Below are 22,900 nucleotides of genomic sequence, written 5' to 3' on the forward strand. Positions count from 1 at the left end.
CTGTACCTCAACACTTCAACACAACTGTACCTCAACACTTCAACACAACTGTACCTCAACACTTCAACACAACTGTACCTCAACACTTCAACACAACTGTACCACAACACTTCAACACAACTGTACCTCAACACTTCAACACAACTGTACCTCAACACTTCAACACAACTGTACCTCAACACTTCAACACAACTGTACCACAACACTTCAACACAAACGTATGGTAACACTTCAACACAACTGTACCGTAACACTTCAACACAACTGTACAACAACACTTCAACACAACTGTACCACAACACTTCAACACAAACGTACCGTAACACTTGAACACAACTGTACCATAATCTTCCTCACCTTTTGCATCAGGCAGTTCAGGACTGGGAGCCCATACCAGCATTGCCCCAGCGTTACTGTCAAACTTTTGATCTGCAGAGAAACTTTTTATTGGTTTTTTTTTGGGTAAAGAGCAACTGAGAATATCAGAATCTAATGATGTTCATAAATTACAATGACAGTTGACACAAATGTGAACAGGATGAAGATCTATCCCTGTTGTGTTACAGTGCAACACTGTCAGAGTCAGACTCATTATGTTACAGTGCAACACTGTCAGTCAGACTCATTGTGTTACAGTGCAACACTGTCAGTCAGACTCATTGTGTTACAGTGCAACACTGTCAGTCAGACTCATTGTGTTACAGTGCAACACTGTCAGAGTCAGACTCATTGTGTTACAGTGCAACACTGTCAGTCAGACTCATTGTGTTACAGTGCAACACTGTCAGTCAGACTCATTGTGTTACAGTGCAACACTGTCAGTCAGACTCATTGTGTTACAGTGCAACACTGTCAGACTCATTGTGTTACAGTGCAACACTGTCAGTCAGACTCATTGTGTTACAGTGCAACACTGTCCTGTCAGTCAGACTCATTGTGTTACAGTGCAACACTGTCAGTCAGACTCATTGTGTTACAGTGCAACACTGTCAGTCAGACTCATTGTGTTACAGTGCAACACTGTCAGGGTCACTCATTGTGTTACAGTGCAACACTGTCAGTCAGACTCATTGTGTTACAGTGCAACACTGTCAGTCAGACTCATTGTGTTACAGTGCAACACTGTCAGAGTCAGACTCATTGTGTTACAGTGCAACACTGTCAGTCAGACTCATTGTGTTACAGTGCAACACTGTCAGTCAGACTCATTGTGTTACAGTGCAACACTGTCAGGGTCACTCATTGTGTGACAGTGCAACACTGTCAGAGTCAGACTCATTGTGTTAGAGTGCAACACTGTCAGAGTCAGACTCATTGTGTTAGAGTGCAACACTGTCAGAGTCAGACTCATTGTGTTACACTTTACAGTTCAACACTGTCAGAGTCAGACTCATTGTGTTACAGTGCAACACTGTCAGAGTCAGACTCATTGTGTTACACTTTACAGTGCAACACTGTCAGAGTCAGACTCATTGTGTTACACTTTACAGTTCAACACTGTCAGAGTCAGGCTCATTGTGTTACACTTTACAGTTCAACACTGTCAGAGTCAGACTCATGTGAGGAGAAACTTGTGGATGTTATGACACTCTAATATCTACAAAGATGCAGTAATCTAAAATATATATATAATAATTCATTAACATGTTTGTAGAGGTTTCGCAACTGTGCTTAATATTGGGAGCATGCCCAGTATGTGAAAAAGGAATGGAATTCATGTAGCACTTGAAATTAATATCCTATGAAATAATGAATCAATTATAAATATAGATATTCAATTAACCAAACAAGACTCAAGAAGCGATATAATCTGTCAGCTTGAAACTAAAAGATCAACACTAAAAAACAAGGGAATAGTTATTAGTTAATTACGAAGACTAGTAAAGGCTTGGCTAGCTGAAACCCAAAGATCGAGACAGGTCACGCTGGTCTCCGCGAAGCATGCGAACATAAAACCAATTTTTCTTAATTTTGAGCACATTTTCAGAGTAGGTAAACATGACAATCTATATTAGTTTTGGATTCAAGAAATGATAAAGAATACAATATCATTTTATAATCAGTTATCAAAATTTCATTTTATTTCTAATTAAACTGTTTTTCTTGTTAATGAAAAATGTATTAATTAATTTTTGAGCTTTCAAGCTAAAATGCAATCTCAAAGCCCCTTGGGTAAAAGACTGTTTGACCAAAATTTCAATCAAATTTATTAAAAAAAATTAGTTTGCCACAGTGCCGCCTCAACTTCTTTAAAAAGCCGAATATCAAGGATATAAATTTATCTGGAAGAATTCACATGCAAAGTTTCACTTCATGAAGATCGATCCAGTAGTTTATTGTGAATTGCTCTACACACATCATAACAATCATCTCAATTCCCAGTCTATCAGCTTGGAAAATTAAAAACGTTAATTAGCTTATTCATTAAAGTTGTCTTAAAAACTAAATTTTCACTACCAGTTCAAAAATGATTTCATTGTATTCACTAATTCAGCTATTCTTTATCTTCTCCTGAATCTAAAAAATAACCCTATATATATATATTTATATTTATGCTATGTTCAGATAAAAAAAACAAGCTCAGAAAGTTTTCAAAAAACCAAAAATCCCGCTTTCCTTTTTAAGTACAAGCACTGAGTGAGAGAGAATGTGTGCGGGCGCACGCGCATGAGAGAAAGATAGTCAGAATTTAATGAAGTTATGGCATGTGCCATTTATCTCTCTGGTTTACCAATTTCACAACAACGAACTTTCCATACATAAGTTTGCGGGTTTCGCTAACCAGGTTTTACTTTTAGTAATCTTGACGATGACTGATCCCACTCCATGTGTTCAGAGTAGATCTTTTAATTCAGGCAGAATTCAGGCAGTAATTCAAATGTTTTGATATTGCTTGACGCAACTTGTTCACATCTAGCTTGGACAAAAGAGGGACTTATCTACTAATACTACTATCACTAAAGAATAAACAAAGACTTCTTGGAGAGAGAGAGAGAGAGAGAGAGAGAGAGAGAGAGAGAGAGAGAGAGAGAGAGAGAGAGAGAGAGAGAGAGAGAGAAAGTGGGGGGGGGGGGGGGGGGGGGGGAAGAGAGACACAAGCAAATGCATGGCATTGTCAACTGATCTCTTATATTTTTCTTTTATTTCACTGTTTAGAAAACAACAAGGCTTACTGTTTTAACAGATATAAATCTTTGTGCTGAAAAGAGTAAAACAATATTTTTTCTTAGAGCTCTAACAATAACTTACTTAAGTTACTAACATCCCTTTCCTTATAAATCAGTCTCTCTTTATTTGAATTTGAAAGTCGGATTGAAACTTGCAATTTTAACCAGCATATTTGTCACACAAATACTTTTGCAAAATTTATAAACAAAGAAAAGCTATCAAATAACAAATGCAAAGCAACCTACCTGGATTGTAACCTGGGATTTCAGCTTGATATTCCTCACCAATCCTCATTCCATTGTCTGAAAACAAACAGATATTGCTAACTGATAAATGCCTGCTGTCATAAAAGAGAAACGATAAAACAAGTATGATTTTTTTTTTTTTTAAAAGAGTTAACAAAAAAATAAGACCATGATGTTTTATGCTCTGCCTTGTGTAATACTCCTGCGTACAGAAGAGCGTGTCACGTAAAGTATGGTTGCCTGTTCTGCCTACCTTGATCCGAATCTGATCCTTCACTGTTATCCTCAGAATGCGGACTAGCACCTCGTGAGCGGCGACCGTTGCGAAAATCGTCAGAATTTTTATCCGCCATGACCATTCCTACCCTTTTCCCAAAACCTCAGATTTTTGCCGAAAGTAGTTTGTAGAAATAACTCGCCTAGCCGTACGCCGACTTAGCGCGTGTACGCTGTGAATCGAGCCTTCGATACACAGCACTGCCAAAAGACTATGCGTTCGCTACAAAATATAGTCCACTCTTTTTATTTATATCTATAGTTTACATCCATCTGAAAACTAATTATTTGAAAGTTGAGTCTCCCAACAATAAAGAATACCAATTCACAAACAATCTACAAAGGAAACACTTTTTCAAAGGAGACCAAAGATTTTAAGGATTAATGCGCTCCAACGAGCGGTACTTATTTTACAATATTTTACATTGCGCACGCTAAATAGCAAGAATAAATGAAATGTGCTTTTTGACTTTATGTGAATATTATGTCTCAGTGAATATTCATTTGAAGTATTTGTGGACTCCCGACTGCTACATAGATCTGGAGCGCTGATTGAATTTAAGCAACTACCCCTAGCACAAAAGCAAACCACTGTCACACAGTGTTGGGTCAGAAAATATCCTGTGTTAAAAACAAAACAACACGGAACAAAAACTGAATTTTTTCAAGGTGATCAGCCTGAAAAAATAAAATCTTATCCTCGGACAGACATCAAAATGCTTCCCATGTTGATGTTTGCGTTTCTTGGCTGATACATGGGCCGTAATCGCCCCATAACCGGAACTATGATTTTCTGAGCTATAGAGGAGCCCAAAAATGTGGCCAAATCGGTGCACCATACCTGATATTTTAGGATTTTATCCCTTTTCTCTGTTTTGGGTGCACTTTATTGTTTTAAACTGATTAAATATCAAGCAATTAGACACTTTCTGCTTTTGGCCAGTAGCTGTTATCAATACATCATTGTGATGATATGGATGGGTGCAATTACAACTCACGAAAGAAAGAGGCCCTGTAGAGGAGAGAACAGCAATTTTCAATTCATTACCATTTTGCGGTTTTATAATAAAAAGGGGTACATATCACGGTAACCGTTAAAATGTACAGTCCTAATTCAGCAGTTGGAAATAGTATCTCTTGTTAAAGGTTAAGAAGTATGCTCAAACTGGTTTTCCTAATAGAGGATTATTTCCCTTGGAGAGCCTCACTATCCGTGGACAACTGAAAACGGTTTATGGTGATTCAGATCCTGGGGAAAGAAGCAATCCTATTGTTGATGTGTGTTCAATAACGTGTGCGAAAAGATTCTGGAAAGTCACACTTTAAAAGCGAAAAAAACGTGTAATGAAATCAAAAAGTCGTGTCCCCGTCGTCTAAACGAAAGCGGACCGTGGCTGCCGCACGTCGTCAGTCAGTCAACGGCTACGCCGGCACTCATGAGAAAAATACCACGCTCTCTATTGCTATCTACTGAATTTCAAAAAGAACACTGATTATGATATAGTGTTTTTCGGAGAAGTTTTCTTACCTCGCTGCTAAATGAATATATATACACCAAAAGATCATGCTGAGGTGATATGCTCGATGAAAGACATGGGAGGTAAGCATGGTCTACTAGGTTTCAAGAATCAAGCAGTGGTATTTCCCCTTGCTCGCTATACCGGGCTGGCCTTCCAGCACACAGACTATGATGCATGGTGCGCTGTACTGACGAGGCCATACCTCACGCCGGGGGAAGTGTTACAGCAGAAAAATCGCCGTGTGTTACGGCAGCATTCTGCAGTCCGGTAGTCAACCAGGTTTCGAGCGCGAAAGGTGTGTAACTTCCAAACTAATAATTACTGTGGCCGCTTAATTATCGAAGCCAGCAAAGTGTGTTTGTTCTCAGCGGATTTAGCGAATAACGCACAAACACCCACTGGGAACTGAAGCGTACACCACGTGTTTTGAAGAGGCCCGGGTACAGAACCGTATCCCAATATTTGCAGGTACTCTTAGAAAAGGCCTTACTGTGCAGCAGTACATCATAGTACAGATGAATTACACAACATAGGGGAAATATGGTACAATATTATAAATGTATAATTGGTTAGGCGTGCAAGAAAATTGCGACCAAATTCGATTTTCAGCGATTGTTATTGACAATAGACATTTGATCTTTTCATGTGCATGCCAGGTGAAACTATTTGCAAGAAAAATTCTAGATCAGTATGAATTACAAGTGCGATATTATGTTACAGAGGGCAGGGAATCAAAAACTGATGTATGATAACACGACGGTGCACAACCGATGTGTAATGAAACCCGTTCATATTTGTTTGCAAGCTGTCATAAACTTTGGCAATAACATTATTAAACGAATAAAATGAGTGCCGGCTGCCGTACACGAAACAGTCAGCAGTCGTAACAGAAAAGCGGGGCGGCCGTATCAGTGCACCGTAACTGCTAGCACAGCGACGAGTACTGACCTAAAAAATACACATGCCTTTTTCCTCAGCCGATGACACAAACATACAGTACTTGCATATTGGGACACTGCTATTGATGCATTTCAGTTACAATACATCACATTACCTGATCAAATGACCATTGTTGCTTCAAGCCTCTTGTAATCTCCACCATTTAAAACAAATTCCCCAAATCGAACAATATCAACAAACACGACGCTGTCACAAATCTAAAACAGAAGCCTCAAAACTGATGATTAAACCCATAACATGTTAATCCTCATGCAATCATGAATCCGCTGAGAACAAAATTAACTTTGCTGGCTTCGATAATTACGCCACAGTAATTATTAGTTTGGAAGTTACACACCTTTCGCGCTCGAAACCTGGTTGACTACCGGACTGCAAAATGCTGCTGTAACACACGGCGATTTTTCTGCCGTAACACTTCCCCCGGCGTGATACCTGTAGTTTAAATCATTTGACCATTTATCGTATCATCGCCGATTACAAAGTTAAGTATGCTGCTTTCATAAAAATGTAGTTAAACTGGCGTAATAGGCCTACAACTGACGCGCACGATGAAGTCCGGGCCTGAGTGCCGAGCACGGTTCAGGCCGGGACTAACGCCGGATGGTAATGTGCTAAACTGCGAGGGTAAACATGTCACGTAATTTGTGAAAAGTTCTTGAATAGAAGCCGACTCCGTAACCGCCGGGAAGATAGTAACCGTACTGGTTGCCAAGGGTTACGTAAGTTGTGCAAGCAGGAGTCAGAGGTTACGCGGCATGTCAACCGGGCTTGGTTCCACGTGCGAGACTGAGCCGCAAAACTAGGCAAGTAAGTTAAGGGTCTGCAGGTCACGTAGTGTGGCATTTTCCTTACGGATTCGGCCTTCCATTCAAGAACTTTTTACACCTTGTTTTTTACTACCTATTTTATTCATGTTTTTATTACTTAGTTAGTGGAAGAATCTTTTGTAATGTATGTGTGATGGTGTATGCTTTTAATTAAAGGCATACTAACGCACTCCCGTGTTTACAAAGTGTAGTTTGCCCACAATCGATGTCAAACGCACCATAAGACCATATAATGACGATACGTCACCATGCGCGGACCATAATACATGCATTACAGCTTGTTCTAGCCTCTGAAAAAGTGAGGATGTCAACAAAGCCGCGGTGTTCTCTCCCTTGCATCAACGTTACATGTGTTGCCAAATCTATAAATAGGACGATCCAGATCAAAATGAAAATTCAAATATCTCAACATTTAAGGGGTCCAAGACCACAATATTTTGCAGGGAACTTAATTTAGTCTGTCTCCAGCTGTTGGTAAAGCAATTAGCGTGTATAGTCATCGAGTACATATGGCTTTAAGCGTTGTTGACTATGAATGTAGATGTAAATGCTTGTATAACTGTGTTTTAATTTTAAATGTGTCAAGCGCAAAGAGCATAATTGTAAAGTTATGATGTTGCGCTATATAAATGCTCATTTATTATTATTATTATTATTACAAGAGTGTCAGGCCCCCGCACTGACTTACTACTGACATGAGTCATCACTCCTTTGAGTCCCTTGCGGCACTATGAACCGCTTAACTTGACGACTCTCTCCTCACCAGCGTTGTATTGCGCAATGCCACATGTGGCTTGAGGCTGAGTAAACGTTAACCACGAGTGGCTTAAACCTTCTTGTCAGTTCGACTGACTGTTCCACATTGATGTTCTCTCTATCATTATTGGCCGGACTTAACATATAAAGATAATTCGTAGACAGGGTCTGACATTTGTTTACTCAAAATGTCATAAGAATTTGATTGACAAATGCGGTCCATACATTGCCACCAAACCTTCTTTAACGTCATCAAACGTCTGGGGTTAGTTAGTCTGTAAGTGGAAACTGTACAGGTTTCATAAACATCTATCCTGTAGTTTTCCACACACACACACACACACAGCCTCTCGATTCCGAGTCTGCCGGAAAGAGAACAGCTCAAAATGCCAGTTCTTCATAACACACAAAACTTTAATAAATAACACGCCAACAAGCTCAAGGCAAATACAAAAAGACTACGGCCATGAACGATCACAGTTACAAATTTGTTCTAACTTTCAATAAATAGATAAATAGATCAGCAACTGAGCACTGGTGTATTTTCCTCTCACTACACCTGTAGCCAACTCAGTGACAGGTCAAGAGCCGTGAAGAGGCTACGTGGTTGGAGATGTCAAACTGTGTGAAGTTGGTAGGGAGCTAGGTCCACGTTTACTCACTCAGTCGCGTCAATATCACAACTAGTTAAGTCAGACAGTCAACAGAGAGCAGTCACCAAGGACTCGATCAGCGTTTAGCAGGTGTTCACTAGCGCAGTCAACAAGAACACACTGAGCGTTCAGCAGGTGTTCAATCCTTCCAGCGCACGAGACAGGCAGTCGACAGAGCAAGGAACTAGCCCACCCCAACCGACAAGCAACTAGCGCAGTCAACAAGAAAACAATGAGCGTTCAGCAGGTGTTCAATCCTTCCCAGGCAGTGCACGAGATGAAACAATAAGCCCAGCCAGCAGACGGCAAGCAACAAGTCCAGGTCACAGCCGGGGAATCATCAGCATTCAGCCGGTGTTCACTCCTTACCAGTGCACGAGATGAAACAATAAGCCCAGCCGACAGACGGCAAGCAACAAGTCCAGGTCACAGGGAATCATCAGCATTCAGCAGGTGTTCACTCCTTACCAGTGCACCAGATGAAACAATAAGCCCAGCCAACAGACGGCAAGCAACAAGTCAAGGTCACAGGGAATCAGCATTCAGTACATGTTCACTCAGGCCGCTTTCCCAGTGCACGAGATGAAACAATAAGCCAGACGGCAAGCAACAAGTCAAGGTCACAAGGAATCAGCATTCAGCAGGTGTTCACTCCTCCCAGGGGACGCGGCGTGGGACCACGTGGTCGCTATGACAAAGATTGGGCGCTTGGTGCGTGGGGGCTAGCCAGGCGTCTTCCACGAACAGGGAATCGTCGTCTGCATCCACTGACCCCGGCTGGACGTCGTCTGCAGGCACACACTGCTCGCCGGGCCGGACCCGGGGCACACTGGTCAACTGCTCGGCTGTGTCATCAGGGATCACTAGGATGTCGTCACGGCCCCGCATGGCCACGTCATCCTCGCCCTCCACGTCATGGGCACTGACAAAAGCGGCAAGGTGATCCACTGAGCTGTCGGGGCCGAGCAGGAGCACATGTTTTTGACCAGCGGGTCGTGACGTTGAGCGAGCAGGGGGAAGCGCGCCGTCAGCAGCAGGCAGGTGTCGTGCAGCAGAAGTGAGCGCCGTGCCGCGTGATGACTGTGCCTCACCAGCCCTCCAGGAGCGGGCAAGGTAGGTGATGTAAGCATTGGCACTGCACTGGGCGTCCGCCCGTCCCACGGCGTCAGCCGGCGAGTTGGGAGCATTGGCACTGCACTGGGCGCCCGCCCGTCCCACGGCATCAGCCGGCGAGTTGGGAGGGACGGGCCTGTGAGTCTCGGGAGAACAAGTGCTGCAACTTCCTGACGACTTCATTCCCTGCCCAGCTTGTGAGCTGGACTGCCTTTCACCTTGGGGGTCAGGCGGAGATTGCCACACATTGTTCAAGTCGTCCAGCGTTTCATTGCAGAGCAGACGGTCGCCGTCAGTGGGTGTGTGGGTACAGGTTGGGGGCGAGGGGCACGCGTACAGGTGAGTCCAGCGGATGGTCTGCACACAGCGCAGGTCTCTGAGCACGACAGTCTCCAGTCTCCGGGGACCCGCCCTCCTCACGCCGGCCATCCCGCGCTGAAACACACACAACGTCTGTCTGTAGGATAACTGTACTTTTCACATTTATTATAATCATTAATAGACAGTCTCCAGTTCTGAAACACACACACAACGTCTGACTGTAGGATACCGGTGTACGTGTCACGTTCATTATGATCGTAATTCGACAGTCTCCACAAACCTTGTTCTCTGGTGCACTGAGGAGCATGCAACAACTGCGACCTACAGGATGCAACTTGCCCTCGAGAAGGTTGCAGCTTGGGCAGACAACTGGTGTGTAACCATCAACAGAGACAAGACAACAGCTACTCTCTTCACACTCTCTGCCAAAGTACAACCTGGAAGACTGACGTTGGGTGACACGCCACTGAAGTTTGAAGACCAACAAACTTACCTCGGAGTCACATATGACAAACGCATGACATGGAAACATCACATCATGAATGCGGTAGCAAAAGCCAGAAGAAAACTGAACATCATGAGGAAACTGGCAGGATCACAATGGGGCGCAAACGAAAAGATCCTCAAGACAGTGTACCAGGGGACCGTACGACCTCACCTTGAGTACGGATCTAGCTCTTGGGTGACAGCAGCCAAGACGCACCTTCAAGCCCTAGAGAAAGTCCAAAATCAAGCGCTGAGAATCATCACAGGCGCTATGAAGACAACCTCAATAGACAAGATGCAACAGGTGACCGGCATACCTCCACTCAGCAAGAGAAGAGAATGCAAAGCGATGGTACAAGACATCAAGTACCAGTGCATTCAAGACCACCAAATGAATGCAAGGATGAAGCAGCTCTCTTCTGGCAGGCTGAAGAGATTTATTCATTTATAAAGGAGATTTCTATAGGCATAACTAAAAGCACTAACCGAGACGGTTGGCCTAGTGGTAAGGCGTCCGCCCCGTGATCGGGAGGTCGTGGGTTCGAACCCAGGCCGGGTCATACCTAAGACTTTAAAATTGGCAATCTAGTGGCTGCTCCGCCTGGCGTCTGGCATTATGGGGTTAGTGCTAGGACTGGTTGGTCCGGTAATGTGACTGGGTGAGACATGAAGCCTGTGCTGCGACTTCTGTCTTGTGTGTGGCGCACGTTATATGTCAAAGCAGCACCGCTGATAGTATGGCCCTTCGTGGTCGGCTGGGCGTTAAGCAAACAAACAAACAAACTAAAAGCACTATGCGCTTTGCGACTGAGACACGGGCCCTGAAGAGAGAACACCAAGCAAAGATGCCTGAACTGGTTACCCATCACACTTCTCCCTAGAAGAACCACCCTGGAAAAACAACCTTGAAAACGTGTCCATCCAGACCACAGTTCCTCATCTCACAACAAAAGATGAACAGAGCGATGTGCAGAAGAAATATCTGACACTTGCCATGCTCGACGAAAGATACCCCCAAGAAGCATGGATGCGGGTCTTTACAGATGGGTCCGCCACAGACGCCGTCAAGAGAGGAGGAGCTGGTGTCTACATCCAACACCCCAGTGGAGAGTGGCAAGCAGAGGCTATACCAACTGGCCTCCACTGCACCAACTACAGAGCAGAGGTAGAAGCGCTTATCCACGCAGCCAATACCATCAGCAGCAAGGTCAATCCCGACACCCAAGTTGTCTTCCTGACTGATGCCTTGTGTGTGCTGCAATTAGCAGTCAACAACAACAAACTGCCTCAACTTACAACACTTCATAACATCAAGTGTCTGAAGACTGTATTGCAGTGGGTCCCCTCACACTGCGGGATAGAGGGGAACGAACAAGCGGATAAAATGGCCAAACTGGGTGCGGAGGACTGACGATAGGATAACGGTGTACTATACTTGATACATTCATTATGATCACTTGTTATGTCAAGCTTTATAGTGTGTGGAGTTTGTGAACACTGACCAAGAGGGCTAGAAGTGGTATTAAGTTTCACATCTCATGGGCCATTGTCTAAAAGTGTTTACAAAAATCCTCGCAAATGTTTGCCGGGACGTTTAAAATCTTAGTCAATTAGTAAAAGTTGATTTTCTCTTTTTTAAATTTGTATTTATTCATTTATTTTTCTTTTCTTTTCAGTATCCAATGAAAATCTAAAGTAAAGCCAGTTTTCCCCCCGAATATAGAAACACTAGAAAATTTTATTCCTTGAAAAATATTATTGTGTTGCAGTGTTTTTCCCAGGGCTTCCGTCATTTACGCATACTTTTTTTTAATCTGACGCATTGTTCTGACGCCAGGCCGGTCGAATGTGCGAAGTTTTGACACGGGGATGTCCGATAGTTTTGACACGTGGGATGTCCGATAGTTTTGACACGTGGGATGTCCGATAGTTTTGACACGTGGAATGTCCGATAGTTTTGACACGTGGGATGTCCGATAGTTTTGACACGTGGGATGTCTTCTGACATAGCAATTTTGCAGCCCGGAAATGTTGACCGATATAATAAATTGTGAACCCAGGTCCAATTAACTGACCTATTGTCCTCTGTGTCCATGTCTGTGTTGTAAATGCTTTTATTGATAATAAAGTTATTCAAGACTTGATTATGTCTATTTTTATCATATATGTGGATGACAGAAAAAGATATACATTTATTGTCTACTTAATTTAATTGCGAGGCAACCTATATTGTACATGATGTGTACACAATTTATATACTGTACCGGCAGCACAGCTACGGTCAAAACCGTTGCAAAACACAAACCACACTACCGTTAGGGGTCTTACAGAATTAACAAAATTCCAAAACTCCAACAAAAATTTGGAATTGGGTGGGTGGGTTAGCCATCAATTTGGAATCTTGATTTTTTTTGGAAACTCAACAAAATATTATTTTGCAACCTTTCCCGCGCCTGTAGTGAGTGACAATCCTTGGTATCATTAATACAACGTTCAAAGAAAGGGTAAACAGTGTTCAGTATCATGTCAACTTGCTAAAATAAGAAATGTGAATACCCCCCGCGGGTTAGGGGGAGTTCCATATTGGTTGGGACGAGAAAGAATTTGCCCGATGCTCCCCAGCATGTCGTAAGAGGCGACTAACGGATTCTGTTTCTCCTTTTACCCTTGTTAAGTGTTTCTTGTATAGAATATAGTCAATTTTTGTAAAGATTTTAGTCAAGCAGTATGTAAGAAATGTTAAGTCCTTTGTACTGGAAACTTGCATTCTCCCAGTAAGGTAATATATTGTACTACGTTGCAAGCCCCTGGAGCAAATTTTTGATTAGTGCTTTTGTGAACAAGAAACAATTGACAAGTGGCTCTATCCCATCTCCCCCTTTCCCCCGTCGCGATATAACCTTCGTGGTTGAAAACGACGTTAAACACCAAATAAAGAAAGAAAGAAATGTGAATATAAAGCAGTGGCTGAAGGTTGAGAGGGAAGAGAATAAAAGACAGCAATTGAACTGTACTCACCACTAAACGTCCATTTACGGTAGTGGCGAGTACAGTTCAATTGCTCTCTGTTATTAAAATAAGAAACCCGAGTTTAATAATGTTCACTACATGGTGTATGTGTGGCCGGTGGATTTGGACAACTTTTCCCGCATAGACGAATATCAAACCACTGAAAATGTCGACTTCAGAATTAGAGTGCATCTTTCAAACACCATCTTCTCGGTATGAATCCTTCGTCAATATGTACTGCCAACTTCACAAAAAGTCGTCGAGACAAGATCGGTTCAAGGCAGCACAGGCCGAGTCGATTGCTGCAAAGAAATGTGGCTGTGTTGACGCTGTGTTTGACGCCATGGACAAGGAAATCAAGACGACAGTCGACCCAGACACCCAGAGGAATAAGTTCCGTGATTTCTTCACAGTAAAGAAAACAACGACTACTGCCGAGTGCTGGTAGGTTTTCTCTTCCAATCCCACTCGTCAACAGACCATCTGAGGTTCGGGGCGATCCCAGAAAGAAGCCAGCCATTATTGATGCCACCAAATGTGCCCATCTTTACAGCTTCTTGGACGACATCGGTGTTGATGCTGCAAAACTCCTGACTCCAGATGTCACAACTGCACAGAACGAAATGCGCACGTGGCAAGCGTGAGTCTGACCGTGACATCGACGGTACTCCACCAGCCAAAAAGACCAAATACTACACCACCTGCAGAGTTTGTGACAAGACTTTCCCCAGCCCACACTACCTCAACAAGCATAAGACAGAAACTGGACATAGTTTTTTCCCAGAGGCCATCTTGTCTGCACTCTGAATCTGTTGTTGGTGCTTGTGTGGACGCTCATGCAGAGCAGTACATTAGTCCTGTGCTTCTTTTGGGTGGGTGGGTGGGAGAAAGGGGGAGACTCTAGTCGGTTGTGCAAATAGTATTTAACCATGGGTGTGAATGTGAGTGTGGACGTGGCGGATATCTGATTTACTGCAACATTCAAAACAAAATCATGTGCTTTTGCATTTTGGAAATAAATTCTATTGATTGATTGATATTGATAAAAAGCAGTAGCAAGCGATTCCATTTTTTTTTTTTTGGAATGGGGGGTGGGTGGGTGTGTTCTGTTGATTCCAAATTTTTTTTGGAGTTTTGGAATTTTTTTAATTCTGTAAGACCCCTTAGGCTTTTTTCTCTCTTTCTTTTTAACGTTGACTGGTAATCGAGACGAGGTACGTGTGACCCCCCCGCGGGTTAGGGGGAGTCCCATATTGGTTGGGACTAGAAAGAATTTACCCGATGCTACCCAGCATGTCGTAAGAGGCGACTAACGGTTCTGTTTCTTCTCTTCTTTTGTCTTATTTCTGCCTTACCAGTCCTTTCACCTATATTTCCTTCCAAGAAAACTCTCCCTACTATTCCCTGCAGTTTTCCAATTCTTTTCTTGTTGTCTTATTTCTACCTGACTGGATCCATCACCTTTATTTCACTTACCAAAAGTCTTCTTTTCCACATCCTTATTTCTCTGCACCCCGCATGTCGTATGAGGCGACTAACGGATTCTGTTTCTCCTTTAACCCTTGTTAAGTGGTTCTTGTATAGAATATAGTCAATGTTTGTAAAGATTTTAGTCAAGCAGTATGTAAGAAATGTTTAGTCCTTTGTACTGGAAACTTGCATTCTCCCAGTAAGGTCATATATTGTACTACGTTGCAAGCCCCTGGAGCAATTTTTTGATTAGTGCTTTTGTGAACAAGAAACACTTAACAAGTGGCTCTATCCCATCTCCCCCCTTTCCCCTATCCCATCTCCCCCTTTCCCTCGTCGCGATATAACCTTCGTGGTTGAAAACGACGTTAAACACCAAATAAAGAAAGAAAGAGACGAGGGTGTGGTGTATATGTTCTGCGCGAAGTTAGAATCCGGTTCCATTCTAGAATGGACCGGGTCCAAGTTGGAATTCTAACCCTGCGCAAGTACAGGGGTGCCATTCTAGAATGGTACCCTTGTTGCTGGTCCATTCATCGCGAGAGTGAATAAAGGGGGCCGTAATGTTTGTAGGTAAGACAGAGTTGTCTTCCCTTGAATTATCTCCACCTGCACCTTCCCTTTGATAAAATGGGGCTGATTTGTCTACCCCTGAAAAAAATCCTTTGGCGATCTTGCGATGTCATGTCATGTCAAGAAAGTTGACACTCCTGAGTACGCAATAAACAAAGGCAGACCATAGCAAGGGGGACTACCAGGGCGGTAATGTTTGCAGGGCAGTTGTTTTTGTGATGAGAGCCGGTTGCGGCCGCTTGCAATGTCAGCGCTGTCTCCCTCTCGGAAATGTCCGGTTTTTTGACAATTTTTTTGACAGACAGACAGACAGACGGTCAGACCGACTAACCGACAGACAGACCAACAGAAGGACAGAGTGAGTTATAGAGCTGTTGTCACAGGTTTAAAAAAAAGTTGACATTAACAAAAACAGAAATCAACAACAACTTTTGTCTGGTTTTATAATATTATGGGAAAACATTGAAAGCAATTCATAGTAGTAGTACTACCACAACAAATACTCTCAAAGGGGAATTCCATGCCTAAAAGTTTGACAGTTTTTATTTAATCTATCAGAATCCCTACCTTCCAAACTGTGATATGCCCACGTTTCAAACTCCTACAACCCTGCATTACTACTACACAAAAGAACAAAGTTCCAAGAATTATATCCTGGTGCACATTTATTTGTAGAGGAAGTACCAATCATTCAAGAGAGTTCACTTGATTTACAAATGGATTGGAGGTCTGTCATTTCCAAGCAACTGAATTGTAGCTTAAAATCAGTGAATACCCTTTATTTCTGACCAAGCCTCATTGCAATGACAGTCAATTAATTTTTCTCTCCAAAATCACAACATTATACCATGTCATACTTTCAAATAACCTCTAATTGCCCTTGAAAAAAATACAGGCTCCTGACGTTCTCAGTGCCCAGTGACGGCAGAGATTGACGAATTGCAATTCAACCGTGTAGCAAGATGACACCACTTGAGCCAGAGGTCAACTAATGATTAGTAATGACATTCCAATTCACAGCATCTTGATTGACAAGCTTGATTTTCCGTAATAACTGTGGAAAGTCAGAATTTTCAAAAATTTTCCCTGAAAAGCATAAATACTCGAAGCTCAGCGTTCACAAATGAATCAAATGAAAGAATGAAATCGATGATTAGATGCCACAAGACCTTATGTCGAAATACAAACGCCAGTTATGGGATGATATGTCATTTTGGAGAAAACAGAGACGATTTTCTACAGAAACTAGCCTCGCCTTTGCCGATTTTCGTGGGGCCCACCGCAGCCAATTGCTTTCGTTGTGGTCGGCGCTCATAACGAGGGGTTTGCTATGGCTGCGAGTCTTGTGGTCAAAGCAGCACCTGATAGAACGTTAAAGCTAGTTAAAAAAAATAAAATAAAAATAAAAAAAAGCCTTTCCCTCGCTCAAACTGTATAGTCATATTATATATCGATACAAAGCTAAAGACTTTATCTTCACAATTCAGAAGACCAACTTCATGTATATGAATAAGATTAAAAGTTACAAGCGAGATCGGCAAAACACTGTCAGTCCGGAAATTTCCGTTCGTAGCGATCAGTGCTGAGTGTCTCTCAAAATCGTAATCACTTTCAGAACATCACAATCCCAATTCACGATGTCTTTGAGTAAAGTGTAAAAAACCCGAGAAAAAAACCCCAACCAAACACACAAAAAACAAAAACAAACAGAAAATCCACATTTGTGGCTTTGGCTGTGTGATAGTCTAACTGAAATGACTATTCCAACTTGGACCCAAATTCCAACCTTGCGCACGGCCGATTCTAGAATGGACCAGCAACAAGGGTACCATTCTAGAATGGCACCCCTGTACTTGCGCAGGGTTAGAATTCCAACTTGGACCCGGTCCATTCTAGAATGGAACCGGATTCTAACTTCGCGCAGAACATATGCATGAATATAAATGCATGTGCTCTGACCTTCAACGTACTCTTAGCGCATAACCACTTCATGTCCCAAATAGAAACTTATTCTGGGGACACAAATAGAAACTTTACTACTTCAACGTATTCGCTGGTTCGAATCCGGGTCGGGACGGACACGGGTCAACTTTATGTGCAGACCCAGAGACGGTATCCATCTCCCACCCCCGTGTCACCACAATGGCACGTTAAAGATCTTGGTCATTCTACCATAAGTGCAGATGGCTGATACCACCTAAACACGCATACATCAAAAGCCGTGAGGGCGTAAAAACTCGAATCGTATAAACCAATTCATGTCCAATATAGGCAATTAAGACCTGACGGACAATAAGCCCCTTAAAATTTACTTTTTTTTTTTTTTTTTTTCAACGTATTCCTTCTGGTGAGATTATCCGTTGTTCGTCACCACGGAGTTTCGATGGCTCGTCGACTGTACTAGCCTCGCGCAATACTGCCGTGTCCGTCCGGACTTGTATGAAGGAAAAACACTGCCAGTGGCCACATAATTAATTTCAGATGAAACACCAACTTGTGCTGCAGAAAAATGGCGAAATCTGTGTCCAGAAAGTGCCCGACACTTAATCTGCACGTGTGTGCTGCACAAACCTCTTCCATTTTCACAAGAGACTCGGATTGTTATGAGGGAACATGACTGTGCTAGGTAAAGCTTGGGGACACTGACGAGTCAGTTGTTGCAGATTGCGGCTGCACTCCACCGAGACATTCTTTTCGGGCATACAGTGGTGACTTTTCTGTATGGAAATCACGCTGGTACAGTGGTAGAATCAACACAAAAACTTGTGACGTCACAGTGAACCTGACGTCACAGTGAACCAAAAACCACGTGACCACACATTGACCCCAGCTGGCTTGTCTTGGTTAGCCCCGCACAAACAAATCTTCAACTTCAACAACAACAATTTTTTTTCAATTTTTGGCTCACGTAAGTGTAGCCTATGCGATCATAACTTTGTCTGTCTGTGCGTGCGTGCGTGCGTGCGTGCGTGCGTGCGTATGTGCGTGTGTATGTCTGTGGTAGAAACTCTAACATTTTGAAGACGTCACATTACATTGACGTCACATTATGACGTAAGAGGGTTAGACGTCACGCGAAGGAAGTACTGAAAGTCTCGCTCATTATTATTTTGAGCGCGCCGAGACTAGTTGGCAGTCGTGTCCCTGTGTAAGTAGGCTACATCAGACAGACAGATCTATAGATCTAGTGTCTCGCTTTCTTGCACAGTTTCACCTATTCTCTTTCTGTGTGTGTGTGTGTGTGTGTGTGTGTGTGTGTGTGTGTGTGTGTGTGTGTGTGTGTGTGTATGTGTGACGGAGTGATTGAGTTTGTGTTACTGTTTGTCGATTTCTTACGTGAGCCTTGATGGCTTCGCCTCTTGTCTTAAATATTTTTCCTGAGATGTTTGTAACATTTGGCATTCGATATTCAAGTTTTTGGAGGTACTTCAAAACCTTGGACTTTTCCTAACATTTACTGTCAAAACTTGACTAAATGTAAAAATGGGGAGTAAAAATTTTGTGGAGGGAGTAATTTTTTCGTGCCTTGGGGAGTTCTTTTTTTGTACGGAAGGTGTACTCGCAGGAAGAATTTCGTACGAAATTTGTACTCCGGAGTAAATTTTTCGTGGAGTAAAAATTTCATGTTACACCGTCACTGATCTTGGCCCTGCCGTCATATTACGATTCTCGGCCTCGTTGATCTTGTATTTTATAAACAAAAAAACACCCGCTTCGATAGTACTGATGAGCGACCTTGGGTACCTTACATTCATGGGGCCAAATTTATCCAACCAATTCAGTTTTGGCTCACGTAAGTGTAGCCTATGCGATGCTAACTTTTGTCTGTCTGTGCGTGCGTGCGTGTGTGTGTGATAGAAACTTTAACATTTCCGAGTCTATGGATAAAGCTCGCATAAGAAGATTACGTCTCGGTCAAAAGTGTTTGACGTGTGTGATAGAAACTTTAACATTTGAAGACGTCACATTATGACGTAAGAGGGTTAGACGTCACGCGAAGGAATTACTGAAAGTCTCGGTCATTGTTATTGTGAGCGGGCCGAGACTAGTTGGCAGATCTAGTGTCTCGCTTCAGTTCTTGCACAGTTTCACCTATGGCTATGCTTACTGTGTGTGTGTGTGTGTGTGTGTGTGTATGTGTGACGGAGTGATTGAGTTTGTGTTACTGTTTGTCGATTTCTTACGTGAGCCTTGAAGGCTTCGCCTCTTGTTTTAATTAAACTTAGAAATTTGATTCATCCTAAAATGTTTCCCTTCTCATTCAAGGGACGTAACCACTCGATCGGTACACGTTTTTGAAGAAATCGATTTTTTTGGCGGTGAAATCTATTTAAATTTCACCACCAATTTTCTTCACATGCAAAAAACTGACATGCTTTTTGTCCTTAAATAATTTCACTTAATTAATTTTACCAGGAAACAACATTTCAGTCTCGAGTATAAATCGAGGGGGTAATATGACGGCAGGGCGAAGATGACGGCGTCACTACTGACTCGACTGACGGGCTTCACCGCGGACTGGACTGAAGCCGGACCGTGACCGTGCACTGCCGCGGCTGAGCCTGTTGAGCAACAAGATATAAATGTCAATTTAAAATGTCGAATGTTATGTTATACCTTCTTGACTTGACTGTTAGTTGTTGTTTTTCCTTGGAACGTCATTCATTTGAATCTTCTTCAAAGCCAGACAATTTGAAAAATGGCGCCAACGACTGACTTGACCCAAAACTTGAAGTTAAAAGGTCAAGTCAGTTCCGGAATGTTTATTTTTATATATAAGAAGATTAAAAATGTATTAGCAATAAAATTCTTCACGAGACTACGTTTACATGCAAGAATTCTTACATGTATTGATGTGGGATAAGGGTAATGAACGAAGTTCTCGCGAGACTGAAAGAGAGTCGATTTGCAAATGGCGGCGGCGAGTGTGGTGGAAGGCGAAAAACCGACAGATTTGTGCTTTCCTTTTTAACTTCTGGTTGTGGTGAGCATTGTTGGCTTCATCGTGCTTGCTAGAGCAGTATTATCGACATATATATATCCATGCGCTGTCTTTGTCCCTTTTGTGAGATTTGTATCAGTAATTGCGTTAAATACAAATTAGGCCTACATACGACTAGACCATGATTGAATTTTTAATTTTGAAGTCCAATCAAATGTTCTTCCAGTTTCACCCCACGTATGGTCTGCTGCATGGTAAAGTCCTGATTCACAGTTCACTCACTTGTTCATAGATGTGCCTGTCGAATTAACTTCTCCAATCTGATCATGTCTATCGGAAGCACGCACTTTTCACTTAAAAACCATCAAGAATACAGGCTAAATATGCAGAATTATGGTCTTAGCTTTTTCTCTCTCATCTTAAACAGCCTCACATTTTCCATCTATTCGATGTGCACTGCAGCTATAACAGTATCAGTCATGCATAAATTGCGTCTTGGTATTTTTTGGTTGTTATGCATCAGAAACAAAAAACGCTGACTATCTGAAATAACCTGCTTGTTGATGGTGTATGTGCAGGTGATCTGTTGCGTCAAGATGTGGCACGAGGCGCGGAGACAGGAGAAGAAAATCCGGGGCCTCATGGTGGACTTTAAAAAGAGAGCGGACCGAAGGCGAGAGTACTATGAAAAAATTGTAAGTTTGCTTTTACACCATTATTTTTGTGTGCTGTTGATGTTTTCAGCTTTACACCACACTTTTTGACTCACCTGAGCAATCAGGAGAGCCGTCGTAATGTAATGAGCAGTGTTAGGCTGTTAGGAAACGCTACCGTTGCTGAGCTTTGGTTCAGTTTTGTGTGTTGCATGTAGTTGACTTATTTGTACTTTGTGGGAAAGTACCGATATTATATTTTGTAAACACAATATTTATGCTTGGACGAGAATGCAGGTGAACTTTCTAGTCCTGTCAAAACAAGTTGTTTACCATGCTGTTTTAGTCGTGAGTTCGTGGCGTTCGTTCGGATTAAGTGCGTCGGCACCTTTGATGCACGTCACTATTCTAGTTCATAGACGGTTCGTATATAATGTAGTTGTATCATGTTCGGTCTGGAATATTCTCGAGATTGAGTATTTACTATATATGCCAGCGCGATTTGAATGTAAAAAAGCTTCTATTTGAGTTCTGCTACGTTGTGCAGTTGTATGTATTGAATGCGGGAACCAGGGAAACCAACCTGCCAAGGGACAAACTGAGTCCGCACCATCATCCAATGAAGGGCAGAACATAACGTGTTTCCTTTGCAATGCCAAGGGCCACCGAGTCGCCAACTGTCCCCAAAAGAAAAATAACGGACATGTCAATGACAAAGCGCAAGAACATCGACGGAGATATTACGACAACAAGAGGCAAACGAGTGGCTCGAACCAACAAGTATGTGCGAGCAGCGTCATACTCCCAAGGGCTGCCGAGCAAGTGGCTACACCATCGGACGTGGAAGAATGTATATCTGATGGCCAGCTTCTACTCGCCAATGGCAAGTCAATCTCTGTCGTCGCCAGCGCAGCTGTGTCAGTGTCGAACATGCCCGTGTCGAAGGGATTTGTTGAGAAGCAGGAAGTGACTGTTCTCAGAGATTCGGGCTGCAATGGAGTCATTGTCAAAGAGGATCTGGTGCCAACAGAGAAGTTCACTGGTGACTTCAAGTGGACGCTCATGGCTGACAGCAAATGCGTGAGGGCACCAGTGGCAAAGATCCAGATAGATACTCCATACTTCACCGGAGAAGTTGAGGCCGTCTGCCTGAAGAAGCCCTTGTACGATCTATTAATTGGGAACATTGGGGGTGCGAGACGTCCTGATGACCCTGATGTCGAATGGAGAATGGGCGCAGCTCAGCCTGCTGTTGAGGAGGAAGACCCACTGCCATTCGCGAATGAAGATATCAGCGAACTGTTACGAGATGACAGAGCAACTGTGCATCGCCGCGTCCAGCCGCAGGTTGTAAGCACTGTGACGACCAGAGCCCAGGCGAAGAAGGACAAAACAACTACGCCACTCAGGGTCACCAACAGTTCTGCAACTGCTGTCGTGGACAGGGATCGGCTGATTCAGCTACAGGAAGCTGATTTGACCTTGACAAAGTACAGGAGTCGTCCTGTCAAGGTGATGACTAAGGGCGAAGGCACTGTGCACTTTGAAGTAAAGGCCAAGATCCTGTACAGAGTGTTCCAGCACCCGAGAGTCAACGGTGGGAAGCCATTACGTCAAGTTCTGGTGCCTCAACCACTTAGGCGCCAGGTGATGGAGGTGGCCCACGACTCTATTATGGGAGGTCACCTGGGTGTCAAGAAGACATCGGACAGAATCCAGGCAGTACATGCCGCAGCAATGGTGGAAGAACCAGCCGAACTAGACGAGTTCGACGGTGAGGAACTACTGGAGTTGGGAGACCTCCACAAGAAAGAGGGAGTGGATGACGTCAAGTTAGGACCTGACCTGACAGAAGACCAGCAGAAGGAGCTGCATGATTTTATGGGCGACTTCACCCATAGGTTCTCTGATGTTCCAGGCTCTACGTC

At 43.1% G+C, this 22,900-nt stretch overlaps 3 protein-coding genes across 14 annotated transcripts in view; 1 reads left to right on the forward strand and 2 right to left on the reverse strand.

The window, feature by feature from the left end:
- Window positions 1-3,876, reverse strand: part of LOC138952063 (REST corepressor 3-like) — a 31,021-nt gene extending 27,145 nt beyond the window's left edge. The window contains exons 1-3 of the mRNA XM_070323635.1: window positions 3,667-3,876; window positions 3,414-3,470; window positions 358-429 (exon numbers count right to left, since the gene is read on the reverse strand). Coding sequence (XP_070179736.1) covers window positions 358-429; window positions 3,414-3,470; window positions 3,667-3,772 — 235 coding nt within the window. The 5' untranslated portion in view covers window positions 3,773-3,876. The remainder of the gene's footprint in view (window positions 1-357; window positions 430-3,413; window positions 3,471-3,666) is intronic.
- A 4,269-nt stretch (window positions 3,877-8,145) lies between these two features.
- LOC138952074 (uncharacterized) lies at window positions 8,146-20,088 on the reverse strand. Its single transcript, XM_070323660.1, has 2 exons — window positions 19,995-20,088; window positions 8,146-9,953 (listed from the first exon to the last, which is right to left on the reverse strand). The coding sequence occupies exons 1-2, from the start codon at window positions 20,037-20,039 to the stop codon at window positions 9,054-9,056; spliced, it is 945 nt and encodes a 314-aa protein (XP_070179761.1). The 5' UTR covers window positions 20,040-20,088; the 3' UTR covers window positions 8,146-9,053.
- A 183-nt stretch (window positions 20,089-20,271) lies between these two features.
- The window catches only part of LOC138952072 (CLK4-associating serine/arginine rich protein-like), an 81,302-nt gene continuing 78,673 nt past the window's right edge, over window positions 20,272-22,900 (forward strand). For all 12 annotated transcript variants that reach the window (XM_070323647.1, XM_070323648.1, XM_070323646.1 and 9 more), the window contains exons 1-2: window positions 20,272-20,361; window positions 20,898-21,014. In XM_070323647.1, coding sequence (XP_070179748.1) covers window positions 20,916-21,014 — 99 coding nt within the window. In that variant the 5' untranslated portion in view covers window positions 20,272-20,361; window positions 20,898-20,915. The remainder of the gene's footprint in view (window positions 20,362-20,897; window positions 21,015-22,900) is intronic.

This window comes from Littorina saxatilis, linkage group LG17 (assembly GCF_037325665.1).
Source record: "Littorina saxatilis isolate snail1 linkage group LG17, US_GU_Lsax_2.0, whole genome shotgun sequence".
Lineage (NCBI taxonomy): Eukaryota > Metazoa > Mollusca > Gastropoda > Littorinimorpha > Littorinidae > Littorina > Littorina saxatilis.